Source organism: Aquila chrysaetos, chromosome 23, assembly GCF_900496995.4.
Source record: "Aquila chrysaetos chrysaetos chromosome 23, bAquChr1.4, whole genome shotgun sequence".
Classification (NCBI taxonomy): Eukaryota; Metazoa; Chordata; class Aves; order Accipitriformes; family Accipitridae; genus Aquila; species Aquila chrysaetos.
Window position 1 is genome coordinate 3,283,731 of NC_044026.1, and position 27,337 is coordinate 3,311,067.

Consider the following 27,337-nt stretch of genomic DNA (forward strand, 5'->3'; position numbering starts at 1 on the left):
ATGCATCGAGCCTACCAGCCAATTTTACCCTGTGGCAACAAATATCTTCAGCTAAAATGGGACAAAGCAAAGTATGAAGAACACAAGAAAAGGGTAGGTACAACTATTTGATAAAGAGCCGAGGCCTTCACGGAAGAATAAGCTTACCCAAAAAGGCTACAGCATCTCTCTACTTATTCTTAATACTGTTGTGAAAGCTACTGATCAGCGATAAGGTACAAGAGACACATTTTAAGAATGTTCAGCAAATACAGGTATAGCTTTTGTGTCCATTTAGAGTTATCATAATGATGTTCACCAAATTTAGAAGTGAAAATGATTCCGTTGGTCATCTGCTCCAAGATCAGTAATAATGCAGGACTGCTCCCTCTTGAAAATACGCAAGTAGTGAATACCATCAGTGATGATTCAACTGTATTGCTGCCTTAGGAAGATTGTATCGCAATATCATTAGCTTTAATATGAAGAAATAGTTCTTCATTATTTCCAGACTGGGTCTGTTTCATTAACTGTATAAAAATATCTTCCTTCCTTCCTTCCTTCCATTGTTCCCATAATTTGACTTGCAGGTGGAAAAAAGTTAAAGATGAGGTAGAGAATTGAATTTGACATCTTTTTCTAACCAAATTGACAATATTGAAATAAATAAATAAATTTCCTCCTGTGTGAATTAACCTCGCGAGGCTTACTATCATATATAAGCGTGGCTATTTAAACAGTGGCTCTTTTACAGCAGGGAACTGGTATTAGTGTAGCTGAAATACTCTCAGAATCTGCTGTGCCTACAGAACTCTCCTTTGTTCAGCATACAGAGCACTTCGTATATGCGCTAAGGCATTCAGAGACCACGAATAGAGGTTAGATATCACCACGATATAGAGTGAAGAAATGTATTTATAGAGAACAACATTTCCCATGACTCAACTGCTCTTGGGTTAAACACGAGTGTTAATTTCTGAGTGCAAGATAAGAGAAAGAGTAACTATCATGTTGGGCAAAGGATGGCTAGAAGGTACAGAATCTTGTTCCTTATTACAGGGTTCACACACGGCTTGAGTAGTGATTAACGAGGTCTCCCATGGCCAAAAAACGGCCTTTTCAAGTGTCCCTGTGTTGTCATGCTGGCACGCTCCGAAATTCCCACGCTAGTTGCCCAGAAATTTCACCATGCCTTCTGCTGGCACGAATTCAGGCTCGCTGCGGTGAACGCCAGCTGCCAGAGCAGCGGTACCTGCGGGCTGGGGTACCTGAAGGCAGCAGGGTAATTCAGCAGGTTGTCCTGAATGACACAGCCCACGCGTGGCACAGGCTTTTGCTCTGCCAAGAGAGACAGGGAACGCTCTGGGAAAACGTTAGGGCCTCTGCTTGGTGATGTGCAGGCTTTGCATTGAAGGAGGTCACAAACAAATGAACCAAAGAAAGAGCGAAAGGGGAAAAATAGGGAGCAAGGAAGGAAAAAAGGTAACATTTTTTAAAAAAAAAAAAAAGGTACACTTCCTGGAGAAGACCACTAAAAAGATGGCAAAGTTTAGGGATAAGTTATAATTTTCTCCATGATGCAAAGGTACAAAAAACACCAGCATGTTTTTATGTACACAAGAGCAAATGCTTCCAGTCTGAATATTTTTGTTATTTTCTTAAGGGAAGAAATGAATTGGGGGTGGAAAAACAGTTGCATCTCCTCTCTGCAACATTCTGCATAGAATTAGATATAAAATGGGTCCAAAACCACTACGGCTCTGTAAAGTGTCACAACAGAGATCAGGGTGGGCTTAAAAAATACCAGGTTTTACCTTTTACAGTTGTGCATATAAGGACAAGACAGAGATTAATCATAACACTTTCCAGAAAATGAAATTATATTGATATGAATTCCACCGAAGAAATTTTGTTTCTAACCCCACCTTTTGTTGGTTCAAGTCTGAAGCAGTTTGCATATCTATAAATCAAAATCAGGGTTTGCATAAATATCACATTTTATTCTTCACACCGGTGATTTCTACTGACTGATACAATAACAACCCTCTTTTACAAATTGCATGTCGTCTTAAAGTTATTTTAAAAATAACTTAATAGCATCATAATTTAAAGCACCTGGAGAAGCAGAGGAGAGAGCAGAAGCCAAAACCACCAAAACCCTCAGAGACTTACCAAGTGTACTTCTGCTATCCAATAAAAATCAGCTACTTAACGTGATGGGATCTAGAAAGGATTAAGCAGAGCACCCTCATCTCCCCCTGCACTCAGGTGGAGTTGAGAGCAGTTAGCCCTTTCTGGGATCCCACCTCCTCGGAGACGACTGCCCCAAAAAAGCAGCTGAATGTTTTCACAAGAAGCCAGGCAGTTCAAGTGAATTTCGGACAAAGCTAGACGCTGCTAAACATTGTCCCTGTAAATTATTTGCCCTGTTATAAAAGCAAGGAACCTGTCCTGGTAGTATTCATGGCAGGTCTGCCATCAGGGGTTCAAGCCTGGTCCTTGGCCCATCGCAAAGCTGCTACAGAAAGAGATGTCGAAAACTTCTGGACTCGGGCAGTGCTTTGGTCCTGCCCTCCTGCGTCGGGTTTGTGTTGGTGCTGGGCCTGCTGCTCTTACTTGGCAGCCTCTTTTTTTTTTTAAATAGCAAGTATTTCTTTCTTCTTTCTATATGACTGAGTCTGCCTGAGATGGAACGCTTCGACTATGAGGTGTGACAGAGGGAGAACGTTTATCACATGTATTTCACAACAAAAATCATGGTACCATTGTTTTAACTGATCCAGTCTCACTCCCCGCAGGACTCCAGTCTGAGAGAGAGTGGTATCCCCTCTAAATCCTGTCTCGCTCCACTCCCCGTCACCAGCTTTTCTTCCACGGCGTTTATTCAGTCCAAGACAGCTCATAGATTATTCTTCTTCCTCATATATTGCATGGCTATTTAGGTCAGGATGGAAATAAATATTATTGTGCCACTGAACTACCAACTCCATTAGAATAATTAGATCCACAGTTTGCTTTTGATGATCATTCTGAGTGCTAATACGAAGAGGCCTGGGAATACTTTCAACACAAGAAGTCCTTTCCCAGTATTCTTACCTCTTTCTGGCAGCATCCTAAATGCGCATCCCTTTGGAGGACCTGGCACAGCTTAGGAGTACCTAGGACTTTCTTACACTAGCCTTTTCATTTCTGCTGGATGCCTAATAAAAACTGCCTGCCTTCTCTTATACAGTCTTTCCTGTATCATAACATCAACACCACTGTAACCAGACTGCATGTATTTTTACAATTCTCCAACATAAAGAGCCTTTGCATCTCCAGCAGACTTTAGAACAACTGCCTTTAACATTTTCGTTACCCACTGCTCTTCTGGGCAAGTCTGGCTTTGCTGATATAATGAATCATATGTTTAATAGTGTTACTGCTGGCTAACAAAAGAGAACATGAGAATCAAAAGATTTCCTGTAATTATATGCAAGGGTATTTCCAACAAAAATGGATAAACATTTCATTTCTGTTGCAGATCCAAGCAGCAAAACCATTAGTGGACACGAGTGCCCCTGCAATATACAGTCACCTTCATCTGAAGTTAGGGAAGCTGAAGGTACAGTATTGGCTATTTCACTGAGCACTAGCATGCTTACCTTCACGTCTCCTCTCAAAGAAAACAAAGAGACTACCAGATGGTCACAATTTCAGGGCCTTTCTTTTTTCCTCAGTGCAGTGATTGTTGCGACAGGACTATCAGGATCCATGAATAGCACACTCCCAGCACCATTAAATAACTTACTTTATGATTATTGTTGAAATCAGAGCGCTCCAGATTAACAAGTGCTAAAGTGTTCAAATAGCCTCCTAAAAGGTATTTCTGCACAACCATGAAAAAAACATCGCCAATAACAAGAATAGCACAATCACCAAGATACACACAGAGCAATGAACTGAATAATAGGATGTTAACATATTCAAAGCACAAGAAATAACAATGGGTAGCCTTGACTGGCAGTTATCCTTCAAAATCTTACTGCTCCCAAGAGGCAAATTTTTATTAAAGATGAGAGTGGAAAATAAATTGTTACCTAATTAACTCTGGTCACTAAAAGGAAACAACAACAATTAAAAAAAACCAAACGTGAGCACAGTAGAAAATACGTGCAGCTAAACCCTGTCAAAGACTTAATTTCTAACGCAGTGCCCCTCAGGCAATGGGAGCGCAGCCCATGTAAGGACTTCAGAATGAATTTCCTTAAAATTGTTTATCATCTCACTGCGACATAATAATCCCCAGGCACCTTAAAATCATTTCACTAGCAAAACAATTCATTTCTCCTCCATGCATAAAATCATATGCTATATTAGGACATGGATTCAATTACTGTTGTTAATTTTTTCCTATTACTGTAAAAATAATGCTGATAAAGTTCCTTTGAAAATGAAACACTGCATAATCCCCCCAGAAGTTAACAAAAAACCCACCAGCAGGAACCTACTACTCTCAGGCACATTCCTTTGAACCACAGGTCCTGATACCTGGAAGTGAGACTGTGGTCCTAGTCTCTTTCTCATCCTCCTCCTTTCCAAACTGCTATGGAAAGAAAGAAAAAACCAAACCTGTAATGTTGCAGTCTTCTAGTAACCAGTTCTTCTTTATTATCATTCTCCTCAGGATTATTCAGAGCCTGATGGGATTACTTAATGCACCAGTTTTAGGTACCTCTATACTACAGCATGACCAGGATCCGACCCGCTTTGTTTAAAAACCCCAGCAAACAAGGCAGATGTGCTAGATTCCCTACAGAAACCTGCTGCTCTAACATTAGTCACTCAAAACTATCAGAGCAGGATGAGCAGGGTTTCCTATTCATTTTATAGAGGACTTGCAATATTTTTGGAGTGCCTAGAATCAAATACAGGAAAAAAAGGGGAGAAAGGAGAAGAGTGAATTAGCATGCTCAAAACAAGACTATTTCTTCAGGGATTCTGTTCTGAGAAGCTTTTGAGAATGAGGTGTTGAAGCCCAGCTATGAAAAGTGTGCTTTCCCTGCTTTCCTCCATCCAGCCTCTCTGTGTGCTTTCCCTGCTTTCCTCCATCCAGCGTCTCTTGTTACCTCCAACTCAGCCCGGCTGGAAAAGGCATTCTTGGGACTCAGATAACCTTGAAAATAAGTTTCTCTCTTCACCATCACCCCCATTCCTTCCCAATTCCCACAAACACACTTTTAGCATGGATTTGTGTTCTTTGAAAAACAATATGGTCACATTTTTTACAAATTAGACAATGCGCCAGGATATCCAAAGGGATGCTCTCTCCTCCACTGGACTCGTTCAATTTTCATCCCATTTTTGACACAGTTAACTTCAGAGATTGAGATTATTAATATCTTCCATTTTAAAATTGAATTTAAAGAGTCTTAAAGTCATGCTAACGATGAACAGAACTAGCTTATACTGCTTCATACACCTCTCTCCATTTGTTCGTTACATCCAGTTGTTGCTTCTCTTCTTACACTAGCTTGCAGGACAAAAATGGCCTGCAACTGGACCTGATCCAAATCTCACTGAAGTCAATGGAAAATTTACCATTTGATCCAAAGCCCACCGAAGATAATGGAAAGCGTCCCATTGACTTCAGAGGAGTCTGGATAAGTCCCATCATGTGTTTGTACACTGTCCATCACAAGCCCAGATTTTGGCCAGAGTCTGTGAAGGCTGCTAGAGACACAAATGATAATGATGAACCTGCAAAATACGTTGACAAATATTTATAGAAATTCTGCTTACCCTGATGAAATGCATTTGCTAATCACGCAGGCTGCTGCTGTGGTTGCAGGAAAGTGTTTCAGGGTCAAATTCACAGCATTGCAAAGGGCCTTCTCTCCCTGCGTCACCGTTAAAATGGTGAAACAAAGGGTTCTCTCAACACTAGCACAGAGCTTTACATGATCAGTGTCTGTCACACTCTGTGTACGGAAGGGGACAGCAATTTTGAACACCCTGTTAGGTATCCATGGTACACCACTGCTGCTTGCTATGGCCTTGTAAAAACAGAAGCATTTCTTTATCCTTTCTGTATATAAAGTTGGAGGAAGACCGACTTTCCGTCATCGAAAGAGACAACCGTTTGCTGCTGGAGAAGATGTCCTGCATCATGAGAACAAAGGGACAAATCGACAACAAAAATGACTATAAGGCCAAGAGGTAACATCAGCAGCACTATTTCTATGCAGTTATCAAGTTACCTTCCCAGTGACAAACATAGCTAAGGATAAACTGCTCTGTGAGGACATGTATTTTAAAAGGCAGCCTAAGGTATAATCAACACTTCAGAAAGCCATTTGCTTGACCTGTCACATGAAATCCAATGCCAGGTCATTTTCCTCCCACCCTCTGTTGTAGAGAAGATGGCTTTAAATTAGTTTTCCAGTTTAATAACTGAGGGAATGAAAAAAAAAAAAAAAAGAGGGAGAACATTGCCCTACTTTAAGGAAATAAATGAAGCAAACCTATTATGTCTCAGCAAAGCTGTTGTTCCTGCTAAGTGAGTCATTGCTGCTGACTTTGCCAGTTGTTCCTGCAGACACCACCGGAAAGAGGGAGATCCAAAGCTTAGAGATGAAATAAAAACAGAGCAAAAAATAGAATTAAAATAAAAAAGAAAAGTGGAGCAGGAAGCAGGCAGAAGTGAAAATATAATTTACTGCTCAAAGGAGACCAAGCAAAATACGCCTTGAGGATTTATCACTAGAGAGAACCAGCTTACATATTTTTGATTTAGGAGGAAATTCACACCCCGAATAGGGCACAGCAAACCAGTAACAACAGGGACAGGCTTTTGAAGTGGAGAGAATGGTTTGTAAAACTCAGGTAGCAGCTGTTACCTCCTGTGATTCATTCACAGACAGACGACTTCATGACAGACTGACTGCTCATCAGGCCCTAAAGTGTCTCCAGACAGCAAAACGCAGCTCAGGTGCATGTGACCTAGGCAGAACTCACTACACGTCACTGTCACGAATATCCTGACATTTGCACAGTTCCTTGGGAAGACAGAAATTATCTGAAACAGAGTTGGTCATGTCTACATCATGCAAATCCACATCATAGCACTTATGGCTTGTCACTAGTGAATAATATCCAGATCAGTGCAGGCATCAACAAGCATCAGTTAACTCTGCTGCTAAAGGTGCAATTCCACGAGATACGGAAGGAGCACCGCATCCTCCCCCTTTTCATTCCCTCTCTCCCTTCCTGATTCAAGTGGCAAACTTTTGTTTTCTTTGGGTCAACTCTGGTTTTCATCAAATCTCTCAATTAGCTAATTAAACTTGAGACAGCAGCAGAAAGATAACCCAACGAAACCAAACAAACCTGGATAGTTTTTCTGCCACTTTCTGCAAAGTGATGAGTTCCAGGGCTGATGCAAGGGGTGGAGAAGACCACACAGCTGGCAGCACTGGGGAGATGAGCAGGGGAAGGAGAAGAGCAAGTCCTTCCCTTTTTTGGTGGGAGACTGCTATGAGATCAGCTCAGCTGCCTGGGAAATTACAGTCTAAGAAATCAAAGAAAGTTTCCGAGGCATTTGAGGCAGTAGGCTTATCTCCATTATCTTCATGCTTCCCAACTCGGTACATCAGGTTTGTACCCAAAATAAACGTATAAACCAAAGTAACTGAAATTGATTGTTAAGCATCTCAGACACCAGCCATGCCCTCCCCTACGGTACCGCACTATGGCAATTCCAAGACTGGAGGGTTGGCATTAATCCAAGATACAGCTAGCACTTTTCCTCTTGTAAAATGTACCAAACCTCCATACAGGCAGGGGTGCGTTTGGAAGATACTGAACAAAGACTAGCCTCTTAAGAAGGACAAAAGGATTGGGTTGCAAGGGCCGGTTAATGCAGATCAAGGAGAAGCAAGTCCCTGTTGGAGAGGTATAAAATCTTAGGCAAATTTTCCCCTGACGCAAGATTGACAGATATTCCACATTCTGAGTTCCCAGGCACGGGAACACAAACAAGCGTGAAGAAGTTTGATTCTGCTTGTATGCTTTTTCCCTCTAGTTTAAATAGAGAAAAACGAAAGCAGGAGCTGCGGAGAGTGAACCAGGAGAACCGTGCCATTCTGGATAGGATTACAAAGTCCCAGCCTCAGTATCAAGTTCAGCGATGGCATGAGGATTGGCAACGAGCTGAAAAATACATGGCCAACGTTGAGAGATATCCTCGTGGGCGGTGTAAATCACAGAGCCGAAAGGTAGCCCTGAGCTTCTGTTCTTTCCTTCCCGGTTATTTCTGGATCGGAACTGCCCATAGAGCACATTTCACTGCGCTTTCGTGCTGGGGATTAACCGCACGTGGCAGCCAGCCGCACAATTAACAGCCTTTCATTTATACAGCCACTCTTATCCAATGAATCCCAGAGCACTCTTCAGGCTTTATTAGGTGATTTGTAAGTGCTGTAGTTTCTGCAATCAGACTGTCCACCACGGAGAGACAGCGCTTTCAGAAATAAATCTAAAAATAATTTTTAAAAAAAGAATCAATGGCTTACCAGTTCCCTGAGAGAAACAGTCAACCACTGCAGCAACATTTAAGGTGACCAAGCAGGCATATGTATTGAGGGCTCCAAAACGTACGCTGGCCATTCTGTGCAAAGTAACCAACTTCTTATTTTCTTTAGTAACAGAGGTAAAGAAAACAACAGCAGAACAGCTATATGAGGTATTGGCAAGCTTTCCCAGAGAAAGAAAATTGACTGTCCTTAATCCTTCCATGTCCAAACTCCCTGCCTTTGAGGCCGCTAACTCACAAACTCCCAACTTTCCTCCCAAACAAAGCAGAGGGAAGGTGCAGCACTGCTCACCGGGCAGGGAGTTGGCATCAGCTCTGCCTTTACCCATCCTCCCTATCACCTTGAACTGCTGGGCCTCCACGATCGTGGGTCTTCATTTGGGAGGTATGTCCTCTGTCATGCAAGACTGATTCAACATATATGGGTGTGGCTCATACTCACTATATATACATTCGCTATATTCACTACCTTACCTACTACCTCCAGCCTGAGGCCACTGAAACAAATCTTTTTGAAGTCTGTATTTTCTGAACGTATGTAAAAAGATTTTCAAAGATGTAGCTCATCCAAATCTGTCTGAGTCTTTGGAGGACAGTAAGTGGTATTTCTTTTATCCCGGGACTATCCTTTTGCCAAATCTTTGGTCCCAGTTCTAATTCCAGAGGAGTTGCTCAGGAAAGGCAAAGCACTCGAAAGAAAAAGCAATAAAAATTATGGCACTGCAAACAAGAAACAACCTCTCCCCAACTTCTGTCTGGAGACAATTCTTGAGTACAGCTATATCATTTTTACTAAAGCTTCCCAAAACTATTCAGTCTGAGGCAGAAAGCAAATATAGAAAGCTTCAATCCAAACAGTTAAGACTTGAAGAAGAAACATGCAACTAAAAGAGAGGCTTCGATAATGGAAAATACTAGGCAGCTTTAATTGCTGTGGAGGTATCATTACAAACCAAAGAATTATATTAAAAATAGTAAGGTTGTAAAGCCAGGCCCTTCATAGTCAGAAAGTACCAAAATTATGGCAAAGTAAACATACCCTGCAACCTTCCCTACATCGACTGTTAAGGCTGGGCTCTGTAATTAGTAGGTACTAGAACATCTGTAAGAAGTAGTCACTAGAAAACACCTTTTTCCAGTCTCCCTTTCAGAAATGGTTGAGCCATTTTGAAGGACATTTAAAAGACAAATAAGCAAACCTGATGCAGATACCTGCCACAGAGCTCTTCAGGTGACCCAAGGAAATCCAGTAAAGTTACAGCTGAAAATTGGCTCAGTGGAAGTATTTGGCAAGATCTGCAATAACTTGTGCTACTGGGTGATCCCTCTACGCTTTTACAGTTCACCTGACACCAGCCCATGGTCAACCTTAATAAATGACAAGTCATGCTTCTTCCATCAAGCATTCTTCTGCTCTCCCCCTGTTGCAATTTAAAGCTTTTTAGTGGTCACAGGTATGCTATAACAGCAGGAGAAAGTGAGAACCTTTTTTATATAAGGACATTCTTCACTGATCCCAACTGAAGAAACTATTTATCTGAGCCAGTCTACCCACTGGCCTGACCAACGGAAATTGCTCCGACTCTGGTGGCTCAGGCAGTTCTAATAAATGAAAGAAAGGAAGAATTCCCTTCCTTTGCTCTGGAAGGGGACAGCAGTAGTATCACCAGCAAGCACTTGTCACCTTTCTTTGCTAACTGAGCTTTGGTGCCAAGGGAATAATCCTGAAAACAAATCATAGAAGGTTGGAAAATCAAGGTAGTGACAGGTTCTTTGTTTTACATATATTTATATTGATTTCTCTTTTCTGGCAGGAAGAACAATTTAAAAACCAAACATCTAAACAAGACAGAAAAAGAGAAAAGCAACTGAAACTAGAAGGTGTGAAAAGTAAGAGGAAGGAAAAAGAAAGAGATCATGTCCACCATGGAAAGGGAAAGAAGAACTAGAACAAGACAGAGTTCCAGAAATAGCGTTATTCCAGTAGTCTCCTGTGAAAGCAATTTAGGAAGTAGCAAAGGGCTCTCACTCCCTCTTGGATAACGATGACATTTGGAAATTTTACTGTCCTCAGCCTTCTGCTTTGCCCTTATTCTGGAAGTCACTCCTTTCCTGGCGTGGTGGACCAGCAGAACAGGGGGTTGCGAGTCCATTTTGTGATTGTGACCCTGTGCATCAGCATACCTTGATTTCTGTAGTTTAAGTTCAAATACCACTGTTCCTATGTGGATGATAACTTCCAGCATCAGAAAAGACTGGACTTGTGAGGGTGGTAACCTTTTCAGCTATGCAGCTGAACTCAGCAAAAATTGGAAGCAGAAATCCAGAACGAGCTGGGGTACCTGGGAGAATCAGGTGGAAGGACTCTCATAGTTTAGGATACTAGGGGTTTAGGTATTCTGTAAGAGTGGAGATATAAAGACACCATGTTTTCAGTATAGTGAAAAAAACTTAAAGCAAAATGACAGAAAAGCCATTTCCCTTATAATTACCAACAAAGCTCGCCTGGGTTCATAACTGCGAGCAAAGAAGGAGCCTAACTGGGAAAAGGACTGTAAGCGAGCAACTGTAACGTAACTAATTGAGCTGATTAAGATTTGGGCTTTTTTCCCACGTGACAATTTTCGTCTCGGTATCCAAGGTCTCTTCAGTAAGGACCAGTTGGCCGACAGTAAATACAGCAGAGTGAGGGTGTTAGAAAGACTTCGAGGCTCTCTGAAGCCTCTGAGCCACTTGCCATGAACGAGGGAGAGCGCTCGGTGGACCAATGCCCTCCCACCACCACGACACTTCCTTATTTACTCATGATTTTATGCAATGCTTGTGTCAGTCACTGTAATTGGATTCACAGAGTGAAAATACTGAAAATACATAAAATTTGTTTCTAGCTTCCCTTTTGATGGGATTTAGCAGCTTGAAATGAGGAGAAACAGCACCACGTGACCCATCAGCTCTCTGCATGTTATCATCTGCCACGCTTTTAGACCATCATTGATCTACAGTTCAGGGGACAGACGCTTCTGTTCTGAAAAGCATGTTCTGTATTTCTTGTTTTTTAATTACACTTCTTCAAAAGAAAATGTGTATTAAAATCACAAACTGGTCTTAGCATAGCCAAGCGGGGTAGCAGCAGTTCTCTCAGAAGAGGTATCAGTCAAAACCAAGCATCGAACCAATATCAGCTCTTGCTTTATCTGAAGTAGAATTTCACCCGTAATCATTTTGGAGGCTGCCAACTTTCCAAGCAGACACCCCAGCAATAACCATTTACTTCCTGGCACTTGGAAATGCTTTCTAAGACACTCTCTCCTTTCTCATTTGCAATATGGATCAGTGAATAATGTTTGAAGTGCTAATGATGAAAACTTAGTTTCTGAAGCACAGAAACTCTAAAATACAAGACTATGTCTTTATAGTACTGAAGCGAGAGTAGAAATAACAGCTACCATAAACACCAACCCTCCAGTACATCAGTGACTCTGCCATACAACTGCGAACTCCTGGCTTCAGAAAATTCACACCTTCCCAGGGCAGGATCCCCAAACCCACCACGCTAGAGAGAAAAGCTTCACTGTCCCTAAGTGCCTGGGTCGAGAAGGAAAAAGGATTCTTGTTTGCCCAAAGCAATAGTGGGACTGGCCCAATGTTCTGCGGCAATATATGTCCTAGAGTGCATGGAGTATGCCCAGAGCCAGCGTAGAGGGGGTGACCCCCATGCGGTGGTCAGCCACAGGGCTCCGTGGCTGGACGGAGGTCATCTCAAGCCACCAGCCGTGATGGGAGAGAGCAAGGACAGACAAACTCAGCCTTTGTTGTGCACCTCTGTTACAGCAATCACATCGGGCAAGCACACGTCAACTGGTCCCTCCAACAGTAGCTTGTTTCTAAAAGAGAGGTTATACACCCTTTAACAAGAGCCAAAAAGACAGTAAGTTAACGAACCAAAACTTCCCTCACTATCAGAAGGAAAATGCCAGCTTGGCTTTGCTAGCAATCCTATTCCTTAAAGAAAATGTCCTATGCCTTTATGGCTGAAGTCAAACACCCCTGACGTCCCCCGCTTCATGTGGTTCCAGGTTGGATCATCAGGTCACTCTGCAAGGGGCCAGCTATCCTTAACAAGTTGCACCACTGAACCAAACAAAATTCGTGTTTCCTTTTCTTCTTTAAAAGCTTCAGAGTGGGATGATAATAACCTAAAATGTTTGACCAAATGCCACTTGCCTTATAAATAAGTAGAAATGTTACTCTCTTCAAATCCCTGGCTCCAAAGTTAAAACACTCTGCTACTGAAACACCGGTATGATTACAAGCTAATACTTGAAACAAGAGAGACCTGAAATACCACTACAAAAACAGTGCTAAGAGTTACAGGAAATGTGAATCTGAGGGTCAAATTCTGCTTCCATTTTCTATTGTAAACCCAGGTTAGCAGCCTTATCTGTACTGGAATTGCTGTGGATATAATAACCTTACATTAACAGACCGTGTCAAAAGAAAACTCATGATGAAGTTTTAAAGATGGCTGGGCTGAGCTTAAGTACCATCTCATTGCCATGGGAAACAAGAGGTCACTCTCCCCCTTTTACCCCTCTCCTTGTGCCCCTCTTCCATTCTGTTTGTCTTACACCAATATTTGTGCTCTTTAAACCCTGAGCAAGCTCAGCTCCAGGATAAAAGTCACGAAGAAAAACTTTTTTTTCTTTTTCTTTTTTTTTTTTTAAGAAAGGAGAATAGTTTTCCAGTGGGTTAATAATTTGAATCAGTTCATTGAAGATGAATTTAAGATTAAGGCCATAGCTGATGCAAGGAAGAAGTAAAGCCACATATTCCTTCGGTAAAATGGAAAAAAGGTTACTCACTGCCTGGCAGTATTTAACACCAAAATAACTCTCCTAAGGGTCAATAGAAACACATGGAGCCCAGCAAAACGGTCGCAACTCAATAATCCACGTTGGTTACCATGGAAAAATTATGAATATAGACACAATCAGGGTTTGTCCAAGTTAGGAATGACTAATCTGGTATTCACTACCACCCCCTCTTTTAACTGGACAAACACCAAGTATGAGTGTATCCATTTTATTATTTCTTTATATTTACCACAATAAAAGGAATATTACTTAAATATTCCTGAATTATCAGTTGTGGGGTTGTGGTGGTTTTTTAACATGGAGTTTTTAGGATTTCAGGAAAAAACTATTCACCTGGATTTCCAGGCCCTGAGTTTAAGTATGAATAATGAGTTGAAACCATATTGCCTACAGTCTAAAAAAATAAATCAGGCCTTCCAAAAATGTTGCATTTGTATTATTGCATTAAAAGTTGTGAAATCTTGTTGAAATCTGAATTGTGAATCTTTTTATTTGCTTTGTAGTCACAGAAGAACATGCAGGCTTCATGTTTTCAAGTTTTCCTTTGCTCTTGCGAAGTTAAGAAACCTTCTTTTGAAGGGTTTTCACTTGATGCTCCAGCAGGAACTTGAATTAAAATAAATAAATAAATAAATAACAAGAGAGAGAGACCACAAAAGTTGTAAGAAAACTGTAACAGTGAGGATCTCTGCTCCTTCCCAACACTCACATTTGACTCTCCTTGCTAACTTCACTGAAGTCAGCTTAATTGCTCTATGTTTTAAATGCATTTCTAAAAATAAATGGTAAGGTTTATTTAAGAAGGGATGTAGTATGTGTATTAACACACTTAACTTGTATGTGTTTAAATCAGCACAAAAGAAGTGCAAAGAAAGCAGCAGCGTCATGTAGCAGCAACTAGAGGTTACCAGGACAGAGTACAGCATGGTGGTTTGTTTAAATCTGTGGTTTATGCTGTTGATTTGTCCCTTCAGTATTAAAATGGCTTCATCCCTCCATAGACCCTACTGTGAAGGATGGAAACGCTACCTCCACCATAGGTACGAGGAACTCTGGCATAAAGGCTACAGTCACATTAGTCAGAGGGTCCTATTTGCACCTGACTCCAAACTCACCATTTATATTTCAGGACAACCCAACTAGATCACCAAGCAAAGCAGCTCAGGCATAAGAAGATTTTGAACTCTACTTTTAAATATAAATGCAACTGTCCCCAGCCACTTCTGCAAATTCAAGCACACTTACTTAAGTCTGTACACAGATAACCACAGAGTTCGAGGTCCAGGTTCACAAGTCAGTGAGAGGTTGGTGCTCAAAATATCATGTGTGGATGTCACTTCCTTGCCAACAAGAGGTCCAGTTACTCTTTTGCTTTTCTACAGATGAAAAGCCAGAGTCTGAACAAACATACGAACCACAATGTGTGGAAGCACTAGAGTTTGTTGGGCTACAGGAAGACACTGCGTAATTTGTCATCCTGAAGTATTGTTACAGCTCTCCAATTTACAAGCTAACTTCTGCTGGGACTTTGCAAACAGTACCTATAAAACCATACATGGGGGAAGATATGGGACATCAGGAGAAAGAATATCCCCAGGATGGGAAAGAAGGAGCCCACGGGAAGGAAGACGGAGGTATGGTGGTTGCTGTGCTACCCTGTCAGAGGGGCAGGTAATGAAAAACTTCCATGCCTGCTGTTGTTCCAGCCTTCATGCACCGTTTCTAACTGGAGCAGCCAAAGAAAAGTTAAATGAGGAAGGAAAGCTGGAATGGAACATCCTGGTCACCTCCACATCCGGCATCGTCCTCTGTTTCCTTATTACCCAAATATAACCCAGATTTATTTCACTGTGGTATTTTCTTTTGAATCAGCAGATTCTTTTTTTTTTTTTTTTAATTAAAGCAAATCTTGCCAAAGCTGTAGGAAAACATACAAGCTCAAGAACAAGGGTAATGATTACTGCCATTATATATGTATGTAGAAGTGATATACTATGACCTCCTAGCAATTCACCTGCCTGAAAAAAAGGAAAAAAAAGGAGGTAATATTATCAAAACCATAAGAAAGTAATAATTTTCTTATAAATATATATTTAAATAATGCTGAAATCCTTCTTCAGCCTACAGAAGCTTGACATTTACATACATTGTTAGAGGAATAGAAGAAAAACCTTCTTTGGTAAAAACAGAGATGCAGCCTGTGAAGTGAATCACAGCTACTTTTCTGCAGTGTTTTCTCGTAACATTTTTTGAGACCATTAAGAATCTGATAAAAGCAATCCAGAAACAGATGAGACAGATTTTTTGCTCTTTCGTACCTATTTCTTTGATGCCCATGACCAACAGAAAATTAATTTTACATTCTGCATCAACCAGCAGATTTTGAGTCTCATTTCAATTTTAAAGCTCGTAGTTTTCTTCATGAATTAAATATGGCACCTAGTAATACAATGACTACAGTAAGGCTGGAATTTTAGTTCCCATAATACATTGATTAAACTCTGCCCTCAAGAGTTTCAGTTTTCAGTATGACAAAGGTTGCTTTGATTATCTCACATCTGCATTATCTATGTATTAGGGTTTAAGTACAGTGCCATGATTTGGAAGGCATGTGGAACCGTGCCTGTCATATATAATCTATACACATATGCACAAATCAAAGCCCATTGAGCTGGATTCCCTGGTGCCTCCCTGGAGCTCAGCTGGCATAGCTGCACTGAAAATTGGTCCCATTATTAGGAGACAGACAATCACTTCTTGCCTCTGCCTTCCCCACCCCCTCCGGTTGTCCTTCATGGGGCCGCTTGCTGCGCCGTTTCTGAGCTGCCAGCGCTTTGTTGCGGGGACTGCGGCCTTTTAATTGCTCCTGCCACTTTGCTAACACCGTCGGAAACAGAAGCATTTGCTGGAACAGCATATTATTGATAATTGGTTTAATTTGGTCTCCCCATCTCTGCCAGGCTTCCATCCAACAGAAGCATGCGAAGCAAACCCAGCTGAGCTCTTTAACAGTCTACATAGCACAAGCTTTATTTCACTTCTAGACTCCTTAGCTTGAAGCTTAGCACAAATCAGAATACATACTAACAGGTTACAGTGCAAGAAAGTGCGGTCTTAACCAGGCATAGCTCTCATCTTCCAGAGGAGAACACACCTTGGATTTTGGGCCAGCTGCGACATAGCAAATGGGGTGCAGCCGTAGCTTGGACACACTTACATAAACACCTGTGAAAACACACGCCGAAAGACAAGCGAAGAGGGTATAAAGCCTCAGGAAATACTGGTTACCCACTAGCCAGAGTCGCTGCAGCTTTTCAACTTGATGTCTTTTGCAGCAGTTCAATCTCCTTTTTGCTAAGCTTGTTCGTACAGCCTTGAAAGCAAGGTCCTTGTGTGAACTTAAAGTTCAAATTACTTCATCTTTGCTGCTGTTTTAACGTGAGTTAGTTAGCTTTGGTTACCTGATTTGAGTTAAAGCTTAGACTTCTTAACTGTGTTTTGCAGTACTGATACATCCTATATCACACTTCTAGAACATATTAGCAGCCATTAGCTAAAGCATTTCAGTATCACAGCTACATCCTAGGCTGGACAAAATGTGACCGATAGATTAAACAACATGAAAAGACACACAGGCTGGCAGACACACGATAAGGATACAGACCACCTGACTGGTTCAAATTCATTGTCGGTGCAGATATACATGGAGGCAGCTCTCTGTTCATTGGATTAAGTTAGAACATCAGCTGAAGTGAGCCTTTCCTCAACTGTGAAAAATCAAAGTGATATTGGCAAACTCTTGATGGCATCAGCTAAAAATGATACAAAACGCAGATGACATAATACTAGTCATGAAAGCCTGCAAAAGTTTGCAAATCTTCGGATATGGGTAAAAAAAAAAAAAGATTCATATTTGCCTTTGCTGGAAAACATCAGACAAACAAAATTCCAGCAAACGGGTGCAAGTGCATTGAGCTAGTCTGGACTTGAATCAAGACTGATTTCAAGTACGTTAGAGATCCAATCTGAATGTTTTGCACAACTCGTTTCAGGCGCTGATTTTGTGAGCTGAAGGCAAGAGCCCGTTTCCTCTATGCTGAGTGCAACTAATAACAGCTGTAAAATGGTGCTGGCTGCCTGACAGGGCATAATACTTTTATCCTCTGACCTTTCTGAGAAAAGGACCAAGGGTGGCATAGATGCACACTTGCACATTTTTTCCATCATATAACATATTATCCTGATGCAACTAATTATTACACTGTAAACAGAATTTTATTTTGATGTTTATAATTTCTCAGAATAATAAACACTTTCTGCTACTGAGTTTGTAAATACATACACTTTGTAAAAATCTTTCTTGTAATTCGGTCTTCTTATAAGGATATTTTGCATGCTGTGTTACCTCCAGTACCAGAGGTAGACATTAGAGTTCAACGTACTTGGTCTGTGTGTTCTGTGCAATGAACATTCTCACTACAAGATACATGGCCTCCATGCCAAACTCACCTGGAAGTTGTGGGAAAAAAAAAATATCTCAGATTTGGAAGTTTGAATTAGATGCCCAAATAAAATATCTTGTTTTCAAAGGCACCCAGCTTTTCCAGACGAAAAGCAAACCAAAATAATCAAGCCTTCTTTTGTTGGCTGTCTAAATATGGTTCTAGATCTTAATTAGATAATCAAATTTTAATTAAAATGTTTTCCTCCATTTAAAAAATGTTGTTCATCTGACCACACTTGTAATGGCAAACAGCTCAAGCCACTAAAATCAAAGGGTAGGCTAATTGTATTAGGTTAAAGCATGCAAAGACTTGACTTTACAAGCCCTTCATACAGAAAACTCCCACTGCTTACAGGATCAGGGCCTTACATGGAGATCTGAGACCTTCCTAGTTCTTTCAGTTCTTTTTTTTCGTGCTGGAAGAGCTAAGTTGCCATCTGGCACAGGCTTGCAGCAGCTGCACGAAATAAACTCAAGCAAACATCTTGGCACAGGTGTGATTAACAATTAGACGGGCAAAGTACTGCATAGTAATTTATCTAAACAAAAGCTCGTGGAGAGTCCGCACCTCTGAGTACATGTGACATCCCACCTTTTCAGCTCTAGAATTTATTCTTCAACCTTAGTGGTCTAGAGAAGGCTTCACCAAATCACTGCTCCCGAACATATTGGGGTTAAACTTTTAAGATGAAACTTTTTCCCTTAAACCATGCATGGTCTGGTTAACATATATATGTATCTCACTAAAAAAGCTCTTTTGATAAGTTCAGTAAAATGCTTGGATTTTTCTAGTTTACTTGAATTTACTAGTACTTTTAAAGCTGCCCCCCCCCCAATAAGTGTTCTGTTTAACTTGAAATACAATTTGGCTCAATTATGCAACTGAAGAAATAAACTTATTTGCACAGAAGAAAGCAATAAACAGTTCACGATTTGCAAAAGGTATTTTAATGGCCTTAGAAAGACTGGGAAATTACTAAGTATAGTTATATTGTTCATAAAAGTGACTGGGATCTTTGTAGATCTTTCCATGTGTCTCTTGGAACATGTGTTGAGCAAATCTCTCAAATAGAATTATAGAATCATTTAGGTTGGAAAGGACCTTTAAGATCATTGAGTCCAACTGTTAACCTAACACTGCCAAGTCCACCACTAAACCATGTCCCTACGCACCACATCTATATGTCTTTTAAATACCTCCAGGGATGGTGACTTCACCACTTCCCTGGGCAGCCTGGTCCAATGCCTGACAACCTTTTCAAGTGAAGAAATTTTTCCTAATATCCAATCTAAACTTCCCCTGGTGCAACTTGAGGCCATTTCCTCTCATCCTATCGCTTGTTACTTGGGAGAAGAGACCGACACGCACCTCACTACAACCTCCTTTCAGGTAGTTGCAGAGAGCAATAAGGTCTCCCCTCAGCCTCCTTTTCTCCAGACTAAACAACCCCAGTTCCCTCAGCCGATCCTCACAGGACTTGTGCTCCAGACCCTTCACCAGCTTCATTGTCCTTCTCTGTACACGCTCCAGCATCTCAATGTCTTTCCTGTAGTGAGGGGCCCCAAACTGAACACAATATTCGAGGTGCAGCCTCACCGGTGCTGAGTACAGGGGGACGATCCCTTCCCTGCTCCTGCTGGCCACACGATTCCTGATACAAGCCAGGATGCCGTTGGCCTTCTTGGCCACCTGAGCACACGGCTGGCTCACATTCAGCCGACTCTTGACCAACACCCCCAGGTCCTTTTCGGCCGGGCAGCTTTCCAGCCACTCTTCATCAAGACTGTAGCGCTGCGTTGGGTAGTTGTGACCGAAGTGCAAGACCTGGCACTTGGTCTTGTTGAACCTCATACAACTGGCCTCCACCCGTCGATCCAGCCTGTCCAGATCTCTCTGTAGAGCCTTCCTACCCTCAAGCAGATCAACATTCCTGCCCAACTTGGTGTCATCTGCAAACTTAGTGAGGGTGCCCTCGATCCCGTCGTCCAGATCATTGATAAAGATATTAAACATATATTTATATGTGGAGGAAAAGACAGTTTCTCTTTACATCACAGAAGTATGTTCTTCCTAGGCTCCACAAGAGGAATTTTTATCCCATGGAATTGAAATGCATAGCTCTTTTAAAGCCCAGCTACTTGTGACTTGCTAGCAGAGAGTGACCATGTTAATTTGACTGTGACGAACATGTGAAGTTCTAGAAAGTGGTTGTCAAATCCTCAGTTTCCGCAAGGCTAAACAATTCAACTTAGTTGAGTCCGTTAAGACTGAAAGCCCAGATACCAGACTGACTTTATTCAGAAGAAAGCACAGGCTGTTTAGATTTGAGAGATCGGATGGGAAGATAGAGGAAGCTGCCCCATGTGCGTGGTTTTCTGTTTAGACAGGGCTACCAACTCTACTCCTTTCATCTCTCACCCTGCTGCTTTGAGGATTAAATTACCACAACTGCACACATGCAGTGACCATTACCTGTGATTCTTGTGCAGAGCAACCCTGCTCTGTACGCACAATGAAACCATTACCCAGGCCCATCAGACTCACCTGTGGTAACTGACACATTTTGGACACTCAGAGTTACCGTGCTTACTCAGCACAAATATATGTCCTTGAGCAGTAAGCCTGGAGTACCCTGAACATGCACAAGGCCTAATGCCCATCCACAATCAGTATCACAAGTGCAATAAGTCTCACGAGTTCCTACCGTGCTGTTGAACAGAAACAAAAGCAAGCATGTTAGCTGGGTCTGCGTCCCGAGTGTCCGAGTAATTTACACTGCCAGTAGAAAATGCTGCCAGAGGTGCTGTGAGTCAGGGCATCCCTCCTAACAATGAACACAAGAAAACAGAGCATCTCTGAGCAGGTCCTGCCTCCCAGACCTTTGGGTCAGATTGTGATAATCCCAATGCAGGAGAGAATAATTTACAGTTTGGTCCAATGAGCCACATAAAGCTCAGTGAGATCCCCTGTTCCCAGCCTCAGTCCTTTCCTATCAGCCGCTGCCAGGCAGGAGGATCGGAAACAGAACAGCATGCAGAAACTGTCTCTATGGCAGCTGGGAGCTTTCCTCCTCCAGGGGAATTCCTTACTGGCCATTTGCAAGCACAATTCAATCCCCTGCATCAACTGAAAAATGAAGTCTGATAAACTAGAGAATGTTGGTGATGAGAGACAGAACCTGGGACCTCTCTGCAAGTCGCTCCTCAGCTGCACAGGCCCTCCCTCCAGCCATAACCTTCTGGATCTGTAAGATCTCCAAGCAGGTTTTCGTCAAGGTCCAGGTAAATATGAAGATTTGTACGCACCATGAAGTCAGTTGAATGATGTCCAGTCAAGAAGTCAACAGGTCTTGGCTTTGCCAGAACCAATGGGAGGCATAACGCATGCCAAAGGTGAGTCAGTTAGCAAAAGTAACACATACCGAGGCCGGCTTGCTGTGCTACCAAAAAAGTGCATTAATCTAGAGGCTAGAATGATCAAGCCAGCAGTTAGGAAAAAAAGTACCTCTTAAGACTCATGCCAAACCAACAGAAATGCCACTTACATTCTTACAGCTAGCATCCAAATAACTGATCACATTTCATCACGAAGAAACATGTTGCTATTGCCCAAGGCAAGCATAGAATCTACTAAGGAACCAAATGGGAACAAATGAGATATTAAGCCTGAACTTGAAAAGCAACATTCCAGTTCCTGCCATATTTTTTGGTGAGGTGTGTATTAGGAAGGCAGATTATTCTATGGAATTTGTTAATTTTCTGTGACACTTATTTAACTGTAGCAAAATGCAACCCAGAAGATCAGGACAGGATTTCTCTCTCTGGCCTTTGAAGGACAGGTAGGGTCATCTAGATTAATATACTGAGGAACGCAGTTTAGGGTCTCTCTCAACTTTATTTATTTATTTTGGCAGAGAGGGATGAGCAGGTGTGTATACACCCATGCATACCTCCTTGCAAGTATTCGGAGCTAGGATAAATTGAGAAATACCACAGGCAAAAATGAAATGAAGCAATTTTAAAAGTGTGTTAACACAATGATCATGGGACCTGCTTTGAAAGAATATGTTGTACAAGAACATGGTACTTATTCTTAGCCCAGGAAAAATTTCACCTGTGGTACAAGCTCTTTTGTTATCAATATGAGTAGTGAAGTATGCTGACATTTTCTTCACCAGCTCATAGGTAGACTCTAATAAAACAAGCTAAATCATTCCTACGATAAAGGCAGCCAGTCACCACAGCTCCAATAATGTTACTTCTCTGTTTTCTAAAAGCAGTGAAAAAGTATCCTCAGCTTCTGTAAGCACAGTGAATTAAATTGCTAAGGGATTACAGACTAGCAGCATTTCTAGGACCAAATTAATCACACATACCTCCATTCACTCTAGAAGGTCCCTGGGCAACTTTTCCATCTCCTTCCTATCTATAGTGAGAGCTCAGTGTATTTCTCCCTCCTCCTGTCATGTTTATTTCTCCCAACAGTGTTGCTTCTTTCCTGTCTGAAAAGAAGTAGTTCATGGTGTTACCACATCAAATTCTGAGCACAGATGAGTTAAGGGTCCTATAAGCCATCCATCAAAACCAGTTTTTTGCTCTGCAGACATTTGTGGAAGTGGTTGAAGCTGTGATTGCCTCTCGTTTCCAATCTCTAATGCCCAGACCATTACAGTTCTGCCCACTGATGCCTAAAACACTCCCTAAAATATTTGCATTGATTAGACATAGCTTTTAAAAACTAATACATCCAAGCTGACAGATAGATGATAACAGCTGTGCGGCCTCACAACCTTGACCAGCAAACAAAATAAAGGCATCGTAGCAAAGCCTTGCTGTAACTAGTTTGCCACAGTTTCAGCTTTCCTCATAGCAACAATCACAGATTGCCACACTTTGGGGCAGGGCTCCTTTTTTTCCCTGTTTATTTAATTTTCAGTTTGAAGATGTCTAAAATCAGAAAAAAACAGTCAGCAGTTCAGCACTCAAGGTTGCAAAATGCCAGGACCACCTGAAGCTTCCCATATCAGCATTTATACAAGGTGCTATTCTTTCACCCTCCCCAGTGCTGAAGAGGAACAGAACAGACAGGAGGAAAACATTGCTTAGGAGCCCCTTGCCTGACATGTACAGCAAGCACATACTCCTGCGTTTTGTAAGCAGACCTGTCAAGTCTCGTGCATAAAAGTCATTCAGCTGACCTCTGTCTCAATTTATCACAGTGCACCAGCAACTCACCTACTCCAGACCAGCGGTCCTGGAGCAGCAGAGAGGTGGTTGCACTGTAAAGCGGCAAAGGCTGTGCCTCCCACTAGGTCTCTTCCCTCCCTTCCCCCCAATACACAAGCCAAAAGGGCTCATGCTGGAAGAGACGCTTTCTAAGGTTGCAGCCTTCCCCTGCAGTACATCTTGATCGCATAATATGATATTGCCGAGGAAAGACATACAACCCAAAGAGGTGTGCCCTCACAGTACAAGCCAGCGCCTGCAGCTTCACACACTGAACAAGATGAAAATAATAAAGGCTATAGAAAGCTTTCTAATTTCCCATGCAGCTCAGGACAAAGACTTGAGGCTGATGCAACTCTCATCTCTCATTAATCTAAAAAACAAGAGGAGATTATTTTCAAACCTAAAATACGTGTGAAGAATTCATTAATCGCTGTTAAAAAATAAAATACCCAAGAAATAGGGCTCTGTCTGCTTAGCCGTGCCAAACAGGAGCTAAAGGTACCGGTTCTGCAAGAGGCATCCTCAGCCCCTGCTGACTAATTTGACTCTGTGGCACTTCAGGTACTGCGCAGTGCTTGCTGTTTAGTTCCATGAATCTAGACTGAGACAGGGCATTTATCTCAATTTGCTCATCACAAAGAGACTAAAACTACTTGTAAGATCATTGCATACTGTGACAAATGAGCATGGAAGAGTGCAAAACACAAGTTATGTCTTTGTAAATACTGCTCACAAATCAGAAGATAATTCCCCCCCCCCCCCCCCCCCCCAGTTAAAACTTGGTATCCATTTGTTTATTTTCCTTCCAGGTGAAATAAAATAGCAAGAGAAATAAAACACGGCCAAGTCTTGGAATGGTCAATATATGGATGTGAGGAACACAGGTTCAGTTTGCAAATAAACTGCCCCAAGACTCATTATATCACATCTCACAGTGACCTCTAGTGTCCTTCGGCAGCATCTTTGCTTTTTCTTGGGTGTTACGCAAAGAATATCCAATAAACCAGACTGAAATGAACCTGCCTTTATACCGCAGGACCGTATCAATGGTCAGTCTCTGTCGCGGATGGGTGAAATGCACTTCAGTCGAAAGAGAGAAGCAGCAATATGTTTTATTGAGGTAAAATAATAGTTTGTCAGAGTTCAATAATTTTGATGTAATTTAACAAAGTTCAACAGTAGTTTAACAAAGTTCAGTAAGTTTGATGGCAAGGTTCATTCTATTAATTACTGCATGGAAGAAACATACAAAGGAAAATTGAGTTAGAATGATTCACACAGAGACCAGAGATGCAAAAGGGTAAGGAAGACTCCTGTTGAGTCACAAGGTTCAGAGTGGACCCTCTTGCTTTCTAAATGCCTTATGGAGCCTAGGTGCAGCTAGGTCTAATCTTAGTCTTAGACTCAGTTTATGCCTAATGGAATTATCGATACAAAGTTTATAATAATATTGTGTAGCTACATGGATTAGTAATGTTTCATTAGTATTAATTCAGCATGCTATCAGTCAGTTACCAAGGACCTGTCATGAGTAAGGGATCTCTCCGCCTTGGGTAAGGAAGGTTCTCTTAATCTCAGGTAAGGAATCTCAAACCTTGAGAGGCATCCCTGCTCAAGAGGGGAGTCACCTGGTGTGCAGTCCAGATGCAATTCAGAGAGAGCTCAAATTGGGCCCATCCTGATGGTAATATTTATAGAGTGAAGTAGTTGGCAGCTAGTCAATAGTACAGACAAGATAATGTCTTCATTTTAGCTCTGGTATCTTGTTCTGTACTTTGGTTATCTTGCATTTTTGGGCTTCGTAACCATCTTTTGAAATATTTTTCGGAGGCACCTTCACTCCCTTGTACGTGAGCCAGGAACTTTCCAGCTCACAGGTTCACCACAGGGAGTGAGGTCTGTTGCTGCTTAGTCAGCCTGAACCAAAGCAGGGCTAGGGGTCAGGAGTGTATCTGTCGCAACCTCACAAGGGTCCGTAAAAATCCAACCGAGAGCGCAACACTATGTTGCTGTGTATTGGTTAGCCATTTCTCTTTAGCTTTAGTATTGTAAAGACCAAGTTTCCAATGTCTGGCTGAAGATTGGAGGATTATTTCACAGTTTATCAAAAAAAAAAACCCAAGGAAAAAACATCCACAAAAACTTCCACTGGTACATATTATGGAGATCTAGATGACAAATGTGATGATAACATTTTACTTTAACAACATCACACTAAGGAATTCTCTTCTTTTTGCAGTCAAGCCTATTGTTACAAATGTGATTAATATTTGGTCTTATTATTCATATGTTTACATTATTTACATAGTGCAAAATGTCATGGCATTCTATCTATCTATTTTGGCAGTAATCAGGGTCTACATTTGGGGATTTCAAAGGATATTAAATGCTGGCTAGCTTTTTCTGATGAGAGCCATGTAGGATGACCAAAAAGGGAGAGACTGAGCCATATCTAAAGACTGGAGCAGGAGAGTAAAAAGCAAGGAGAGGGGAATCTGGAAATAAGTAGAAGAGAAACTTCAGATCTTAGGCATAATGGCTGCATGAGTAAACATACTTAGAAAAATGAACCTAGAGAAGACAGTGAACTTTATGACAATTTTGTGATCTGTGAGAAACATTAAAGACAGAATGGGTACAGGTCTCCAATCACTACAATTACCTCTGCAAACCCAGACTTAAACCATATGTAGCCATAACCACATGTGAAGTGTCTAGTTTGACTTGAATTTAACCAGGCACTTCCATCAGTAAACCCTAAATAAATAAATAAACAAAAGAATGAAAAAACATTTAAAAAAAAAGAAAAAAATTATCAGAATTACCTATTCTACTGTGTATTTTACTTTGGAACTTACATAGCAATTTGGATCAATAGAAGAGTTAATGATATGACACATTTCAAAAAATCACTACCTAATACATATCTCCACACATTTATTAGACCTACAGTGGAAAATAAAGTACAAATGCCATCCTGCTTTAAAACAAACAACAAGAAGAGAAGAGAAGAGAAGAGAAGAGGAGAAGAGAAGAGAAGAGAGGAGAGGAGAAGAGAAGAGAAGAGAAGAGAAGAGAAGAGAAGAGAAGAGAAGAGAAGGGAAGAGAAGAAAAAAGAGAAAAGAGAAAAGAAGAGAAGATAAGAGAAGAAAAGAAAAGAGAAGAAGAAAAGAAAGAGAGAGAGAATACACAATAATGGTTATGAAAAAGAGAAGTGTTTTCACTCTGCAGGTAACTATTGAAAGCTCAAAACACCTATTAATCTCCCAGTGTCATTTTCCACTTAGACTGAGGATCAATTTGTATGTTTTCAGTTTTCCAAAAGACATCAGAAATTCACACGCACAAACCCACCAGCTATTTCAAGACTTGTACAGTAACACTAGAGGGCAGGAGAACAGCTTTTAAATCAAAGTCTTGCAATTTCAGCAGTTAATTTTCATCTAGCTAAAGGTGTGTCGAGGAATTCCTCTTTCATAAGGGAACAAAATGGAAATAAGGTATTTCTGTTCTTATAGACTACTCATATCTGCTACAAGTATAATGATTTTTATTCCCAGGTACCAGCACAAGCTGTTCTTCAGATTCACTGGCCTTCCTTCCCCATCCATGTGCTGAGGACCATCAGGTTCTGCTCTCACAACTAATTTCCTTGATACAGACAGTCAAGATGAAAAGCCTCTCCTGGGTCAAAAGTGTCTCTGACTGTTGTACAAGGAAGATGTGATCATATTTAGCCTCAGTGAGAATTAGCATATTTCACCGAACATAGTATTTCACAGAATCACAGACTGGTTGAGGTTGGCAGGCACCTCTGGAGGTCATCTGGTCCAACGCCCCAGCTCAAGCAGGGCCACCGAGAGCCGGTTGTCCAGACAGCTGTGGAATATCTCCAAGGTCGGAGATTCCACAACCTCCCTGGACAACCTGTGCCAGTGCTCGGTTACCCTCACAGTGAAAAAGTGTTCCCTCATGTTCAGACGGACCCTCTTGTGTTTCAGGTTGTGCCCATTGCGTCTGGTCCTGTCACTGGGCACCAGTGACCACAATATTTATTTATTTATAAGATGCAGAGACGTGAACAACTATTTGTCATATCAGAGAATTTTTAAATCTGCAAATTGGCACTACAACAAAGAAACCAAAACCAGTTTATAACTTCAGGTTAGGAACTTCTGC

The 27,337-nt window shown here is 41.4% G+C and overlaps 1 protein-coding gene across 1 annotated transcript; it reads left to right on the forward strand.

Moving 5' to 3' along the window:
- On the forward strand, positions 1 to 27,201 carry CFAP97D2 (CFAP97 domain containing 2). Its single transcript, XM_029998643.1, has 5 exons — positions 1 to 93; positions 3,503 to 3,583; positions 6,059 to 6,177; positions 8,042 to 8,234; positions 27,160 to 27,201. Exons 1-5 carry the CDS (start codon positions 1 to 3, stop codon positions 27,199 to 27,201), a joined length of 528 nt encoding a protein of 175 aa, XP_029854503.1.
- Positions 27,202 to 27,337: the final 136 nt, after the last annotated feature.

Coding starts and splice junctions, on each gene's coding strand:
- CFAP97D2 (XM_029998643.1), top strand. CDS start 1: ATGCATCGAGCCTACCAGCCAATTTTACCCTGTGGCAACAAATATCTT. Junction 94..3,502: donor ATGAAGAACACAAGAAAAGG/GTAGGTACAACT, acceptor TTTCTGTTGCAG/ATCCAAGCAGCAAAACCATT. Junction 8,235..27,159: donor GTAAATCACAGAGCCGAAAG/GTAGCCCTGAGC, acceptor CTTGTGTTTCAG/GTTGTGCCCATTGCGTCTGG.